Source organism: Tursiops truncatus, chromosome X, assembly GCF_011762595.2.
Source record: "Tursiops truncatus isolate mTurTru1 chromosome X, mTurTru1.mat.Y, whole genome shotgun sequence".
Taxonomy (NCBI): Eukaryota; Metazoa; Chordata; class Mammalia; order Artiodactyla; family Delphinidae; genus Tursiops; species Tursiops truncatus.
The window spans coordinates 19,852,121-19,858,981 of NC_047055.1; the positions used below are offsets into that span (position 1 = coordinate 19,852,121).

Genomic DNA, 6,861 nt, shown 5'->3' on the forward strand with positions numbered 1-6,861 from the left:
CAAGCTCTTCCTTCTGTCCAGGGAGTCCCGTCGCTAAGGGGCCTCCAATTTTCCCTGAAAAGACTGGGCTCTGGGTGATGTGTAAGTGCCTCGCTCCTGTGGCCTGAGTCACCGGGACGCTCTTCCGAGGAGGGAATTCCTGTGACTCTCCCGTTTGCTTGCCCCCCACCCCATTTCCCAGGTCCCGCCTGGGAGGGACAGTCCCCTTCCTCTTGCATTTCTGTCCTAGCCTTTTTTTCTTTTTAGAGCAGAAAGAGAACTTTAGGGCCCTCCATCCCCAAGAAGGGCTTCCTTCATATTCTGCAAGCTAGGGGTCCAGGAAGGTGGGCCTGACTTACCCACGGTCGGTCTCTCAGGTTGGGGGACTGCTGAACCCCCATCGTCCACCCCTCCCATCCTTCACTCACTTCCGTCCTCTGCCCCAAAGCAGGAGGGGGGTCAGCATTTGAAATCCCTGCTTGTGGACCCTTTGAGTCATCAGGGGGGAGATATCAGAAATTTCATAAAAGCCTTCCAAGTCCGAGAGTTGGCCCTACCCCTTCCCTTGCCCTTGGGCTCCCGTCTGGCTCCCCGACCAGCCTCCACCTCGTGCGCACCCTGCCCGGGAGGGTGGTGTGTCCCTGGCTCACCCCCCACTTTCTGTCCCGTGTCCCACAGATATTACTACCAAAGAGGCATCCTTGCCAAAGTGGAAGGGCAGAGGCTGGTGTACCAGTTTAAGGAGATGCCCAAGGACCTGGTGGTGATTGAAGATGAGGACGAGAGAAGTGAAGTCCCAGCCACATCCCCTCAGGCCTCCACTCCCTCCACCTCGTCCAGCAGCACCACCCGGCGAGCCAGCTCCAGGGTATCATCCAGAGCTGCCCCGCATGGCAAGGGCGCCACTCCCTGGGAAAAGCCAAAGGTTCAGCACGTTGGTCTACAGCCATCTGCGAGTCTGGAATCGGGACTGTCTCTAGACGAGGAGATCCCCACTACCTCCACGGTGCTTGTCTCTCCACCAGAGAGCCAGGCCAAACGCACCAAAGCTGTGAGGTAAGTGCGCCCAGGCCGTTCCAAGTCTTCCCATAGTACCTCGTGATGGGGAGCGTTTTCAGCTTCTTGCAAAGCTCCGCTCTCTCTCGGGTCTCCTGGGACCCTTGTGGCATCCCTGGGAAGCCAGTGGGACACTTGTTGGTTAAAAGAGGAAAAGTGACTTGCCTGAGGTCACACGCCAATGTAACGGCCAAGCCAGCTGTTGACCTGGGGTGCTTCTCTTGCCAGCTGGGGCTGTTTCTGTTACCCCAGAGTGCTCCCCAAGCAGCCACCGGGAGCCTCTACTCCTGGGCTCGTCCCCCCAAGCCTCCTCCACTCCAGAAAAGAGGCAACATCCTGCCTTCCTCAGGCCCTCCAAGCCCACCAGGAAAGCTCTTGCTACTTCTTGTCCACACTAAGGTGCCTCCAATTTTCCGTGGAAACTTTGGCCTTCGTCTGGTTTATATGTATGTACCTGTCACTACGCTGGTGTGGGCCACAGGGATGCTCTTCTGAAGAGGGACGGCAGTAGAGTGGAGCGGTGACAAACACGAGCTCTGGAGTCAGAAAGCCTTGTGTCCCTGTTACTAGCTGTGTGGTCTAGGGCAAGTTACCTAACCTCTCTGTTCCTGTTTCCTCACACAGTAAAATCAGATTGTTAATCTTATTCGACTCATGGCTGATCGGAAGATTGAGTGAAATCCTGCATGCCAGCCAGTTAGAATGATCCCTGACCTTTACTAAGTGCTCAACAAACGGTAGCCAAAGTGACGACAAAGAAAACGCCTTCAGCTCCGTTCCTCCTGTGCCCTCCTTCTGAGCCTCCTACCTGAACCAAATCTGTTTTCTGTTTCTCCTCAGTACTTCTTCAGTGCCCAGCAACATCCACCTAGGAGTGGCCCCTGTCGGATCAGGCTCGGCCTTGACCCTGCAGACCATCCCGCTGACCACAGTGCTGACCAACGGGCCTCCTGCCAGTACTACTGCTTCAACCCAGCTCGTTCTCCAGAGTGTTCCGCCTGCTTCGACCTTCAAGGACACCTTCACTTTGCAGGCCTCCTTCCCCCTGAACACCAGTTTCCAAGAGAACCAGGTGGCAGCACCAGGGGCTCCGCTGATTCTCAGTAGCCTCCCCCAAATTCTGGCTGGGGGCAACTGTCCGACCAATCCAGCACCACCCTCGGTCACAGGGGCTGGCCCAGCAGGGCCCAGCTCTCAGCCCCCCGGGACTGTGATTGCGGCCTTCATCAGGACTTCCGGTGCCACAGCAGCCCCTGGGGTTAAGGAGGGGCCTCTGAGGCCCTCCTCCTATGTACAGGGCATGATGACTGGGGCCCCCATGGAGGGGCTGCTGGTTCCTGAAGAGACCCTGAGGGAGCTCCTGAGGGATCAGGCTCACCTTCAGCCACTTCCAACCCAGGTAGTTGCAAGGGGTTCCCACAATCCGAGCCTTCTGGGAAACCAGACTTTCTCTCCTCCCAGCCGCCCCACTGTTGGGCTGACCCCGGTGGCTGAACTTGAGCTCTCCTCGGGCTCAGGGTCCCTGTTTACGGCTGAGCCTAGTGTGACCACATCTGGGAGCCTACTGACCAGATCCCCAACCCCAGCCCCCTTCTCCCCATTCAACCCCACTTCCCTCATTAAGATGGAGCCCCATGACATATAAACGGAGGGCTTGGGGGGAAGTGTGACCCACCAGGCAAAGTGGAGCAGCATTTGTATATGGACTTCCTCTAAGAGCCTGACTGAAGGAGTGCACCTGCCCTTATATTTCAGTGGGGGGTCAGTACACCACACCCCCGTGCCCCACCCCTGCCCGGCGTCACCATGGCCAAGACAGGCCCAGTCGGAGCATCCCTGGTGTCAGACCACAGCTTTCAAGAGCACTAGGGGCTATGTTCTTGTCGGGGTAATAGGCTGACTTGGTGACGGAGGGCAGACCTCCTGAGACGTCTGTAGCCAGGGCTGGGGTAGGGGCTTCGTGAGAAGAGTCTTTTTGCCTGACTGTATTTCACCATCTTCTTTCCCTCCACAGAGTACTTACTATCCCGTACGTGAATATCTCTGTATGTATTTGTGTGTACTCGTGGGTCTGTATCTCCATTTCTTTGGTGAGGACGGGGGTGTAGCTGTGAGGTCTTCAAGGGTGTGTGTCTCTCTGTGGGTCAGCCACAGAGATGGGGAGTTTTCTGTTTTAAGGGAAAGCCTTCTCCGGTTCCCTTTGTACAAACCAAGATTCGGTTGTTCTGAGCCTATGGGGTACAGGTTGGAGCCGCCACATCTGGAGAGATGTCACAGAGCTGGAGCAGGTCCAGGGGAAGAGACCTTCGATGAGCATGTGTGTTGGGGAAGACGCTTTCTTCCTGGGGTCAGCCTCTTTGCCCACCAGTCATTAGCCAGCAGGCCGGAAACATCAGCTCCCCAGAGCGCTTCGCTGAAGCGCCCCTCCAGGGGCAGACCCAGCCACAACGTCCCCGGGGGGAGGGGGGCTAAATTAGCTGGATGTTTGCGCCAAGGGCTCGGGCTGTAATACCAGCCTTCACGGGCGCCCTGCCCTGCACCCCGAATCCTGGCTTCCCTCTTGATTAATTTTGCCCCTGCCGCTTCCCTGCTGGCAGGCAGGGCCGGGGACAGTCGGATAATCCAGTAGCGGTGTGCTTCGGGCCCACCTCTGTCCCCGCTCGTGCCTACTTGCTGCTCAGCCTACTTTCTACTCCCCTCACAGGTCGGTCCACCCAGCCACTTCCGCGACCGCTGCAGCAGACCACCTCCAGTGGGCCGCGGCCCCTGACCTCCAGCTTTCTCACCTCACCCTGATTCCTCCTCCACGAAGACGGGAGCCAGCAGCTGTGAGCTCCCTGTTCCTCCTGTCTCTCCATGTGCCTTCCTTCCATCTTTCCTCTTTCTGAGAAGGGGTCAGCCAATTTTCTCTTGAAGTCAACCCCTCGGCCTGGGGCCTCCATCCTGTCCCCTGTCTCTTCTGTGAATTCGCTTTCCTCTCTCCACCACGTTTCAGAGCCAGCCTAAGAGCTCTAATATGTCAGCCTTGGAAACAGTGATATTATCTGGTGAATTTGGTTAATGTGAATCAGTGCCTCAGGACCTTTGCTATGTCCCTGGCACAAAACCAGCCACGTGACCTAACTACCTCCCCTGGTTGCCCTTCTCTCTCCTTCTGGTCACTGCCAAGCCCATTATCGTCCTCTTGTTCTCCCTCTTCTCCCCCCAGGAGGGAAGCATACATGGTTGTGCAGGTGTATTTCTCACACGTCTCCAGCGCTTGGCGTTAACGTGATTTTTTTCTAATAAAATCAGTTTATTATGACCATTTCCTGGTGGCGGAAAGTAGAGCATCTTGAAGGGGGTCACCTTTAAAAGTAATTTTGGCACAAAGGTGCCACGTGGGTTGAGACTGGCCCTGCCCCCCTCACCCCAACCCCATAGAACTCATCATACGAAGGTCTTCTTCACACTTCTTGGCCCCTGTGAGCCCTCACGGCACATGACACTACTTCCCATCCCCTTGGGCACTAGCTGGGCTCATCCGAGTCCTCCGTCACCCTCTCTCTCTGTGCCCGTCGGGCTCCACATCCACCACTTTACATGTGGGTGCCCCCAAGGGCCTCATCCACCCTCCTGGCTCCAGGAGGGCTCTTTGGGTTGGGTCTGGAATCTAGAGCTCCAGCCCTCACTCTTCTCCTCAGCTTGTGGCTCACATTCCTAGCGGTCTGCTGGACAGTTCTACCCGGGTGCCTGTCAGTCCCTCAAAGAGTGCCCCTCTATCAAAAATGGCTATTTGAAAGTCCTCCACACACACAAAACCTTTCGAAACAAAAAGGCCATCATGACTTGCCTGTTTCTCTTAATGCTGCCACCATCTTCCTGACCTAAGCTTGACATTTGAGAGCCAGCTGATGGCTGTGTTCACTTGACCCTGTCCCCGCCCCATTTCCTGAACTCCAGCGCAGTTTGCCATTGTCTCTCAAATCTGGCCGTTCTTCCACATTCCCAGCCTAGCTCAAACTCACTCAGAGCTTAACCCCGTCCCCAGACATATTGGCAGCCCCCCAGGGTGATCCGACTCAGCCCCTCCAATCTGCCAGGGCACCACCTCTGTTCTTCCTCTGCCAGGATGCCTCCAGGTCGGGGTGACACTCAAAATACTTAACCTCCGGGTTTCCCTGGTGGCGCAGTGGTTGAGAGTCCGCCTGCCGATGCAGGGGATCCCAGTCCGGGAGGATCCCACACGCCGCGGAGCGGCTGGGCCCGTGAGCCATGGCCGCTGAGCCTGCGCGTCCGGAGCCTGTGCCACAACGGGAGAGGCCGCAACAGTGAGAGGCCCGCGTACGGCCAAAAAAAAAAAAAAAAATTAACCTCCAATCTGTTCTGAGCAGCTGGGCATTAACCCTTTATTTTCTGAATCGTGAGGCAGTCCAGGGGTCCTGGAGGAGGTGTGGGGGAGCACTTGAGGGCTCAGGTCAGCCGTTCCAGAAGTATTTTGCGCTTAGCATCAGCTCTGTCTTCAGACAAGTTCCCAAGTCTTCGACCTTCTGGCAAGGCCCTTCACCATCAGGGCCTGACTTCCTCAGTCGGCTCAGCATTGCTTCCCTGACCTGTGTACTGCTCCAGTCAAAGGGGTGGATTGGCTGGCCTTTGAATGTGCCTCTGTTGGAGTTTCCCACCTCTGTGCTTTTGCTTTACTTGCTTCTGCTCAACCGGAATGGTCTTCCCACCCCGCTAGTACCAATTAAGTTGTATCCATCCTTCAAGTCTTGGTTCATGGAAGCTGCCTCCCCAGACCAGTTTTGGCAGTTTTGGCAACCGATTGTGAGCAGCCTGTGACATCTCTATAATAATCACAAACTGTTATTTACATCCTCAATGACCTGAACCTATTTAGTCTCCCCAATTACCTTCTGAGGGGCAGGGGACTGTATCACCCAAAGAGCAGGGCACACTACGAAGAAACTAGTGAGCATCAGCGGACGGTTACTGATTGAGCTGGTGAGAGATGGGGGACCAAAGTTTGAGGTAGGTGACCTCCAACCTCCCCTCTGCACAGGCACTCACCCCAGGTGCTCCACTGCCCAGGGCCTGCCCTCCCTGGCTCAGTGCCCTCATGGTACCCCCACCCCACCCCCCAGCCTTAGCATCCAAGAGTTGTTACTACTTTGAACATCCCCTGCCCCTAAAGAAACTTCCCTGTCCAGTTTCTTTCCTACTCGAAGTGTTAAATTAGCTAATCTGATAAACTAACCTGTGCTGATATAGTTATGGGAGAGGGCTAGAGGAGAGCCTCAGGAGACAGGTTCATTTCAACCAGGGTCACGTGGCAACAACATCCCTGCCTTTGCAATGGTTAATAGAGTCAAGAGACTTGCTCCTCACCCCCAGCAGCTGATGCATTACTCCCTCCTCTGAGCTCCCACAGCACTTTGTATATACCTCTTATTGTAGCACTTAGCACATGGTAGCTCCTTAGCTATGTGTTTATGTATGTTTCCCCTCCGATAGACTGTGAGCTCCTCAAGGACAGGGACTGTGTGTTAGTCACTGATGTATCCCCAGCGCCTAGCACAGTGCCTGGCACACAGTAGGTGCTCAATAAATGTTTATTGAAAGAATGAATGAGTCCTGTTTCTAACCATGGGGATTTCAGCCCTATACTAAGGCAGGCAAGAGGGGCGAGAAAAGGACAACCCATACTTGGGGGCTACCACGGCTCTTTTCCCCTCATATAGCACTGCAGGCACCTGCCTCCCTTGCCCACGTCTGCAGCCACCCCAGGACAGCGACAGCAGGGTCCACAAGGAGACCAAGGCTGCTTCCAGCAATGCCTTGCTGCCA

General features: G+C 55.6%; 1 protein-coding gene across 9 annotated transcripts in view; it reads left to right on the forward strand.

The window, feature by feature from the left end:
• Positions 1-6,642, forward strand: part of ELF4 (E74 like ETS transcription factor 4) — a 47,937-nt gene extending 41,295 nt beyond the window's left edge. For 6 of the 9 annotated variants that reach the window (XM_073799038.1, XM_073799037.1, XM_073799036.1 and 3 more), the window contains 3 exons: positions 658-1,035; positions 1,876-2,434; positions 3,050-6,642. In XM_073799038.1, coding sequence (XP_073655139.1) covers positions 658-1,035; positions 1,876-2,434; positions 3,050-3,544 — 1,432 coding nt within the window. In that variant the 3' untranslated portion in view covers positions 3,545-6,642. Of the gene's footprint in view, positions 1-657; positions 1,036-1,875 lie in introns of all 9 variants that reach the window. The other 3 variants (XM_033850065.2, XM_073799039.1, XM_033850066.2) reach the window with 3 other exon arrangements.
• The last annotated feature ends 219 nt before the right edge of the window (positions 6,643-6,861 follow it).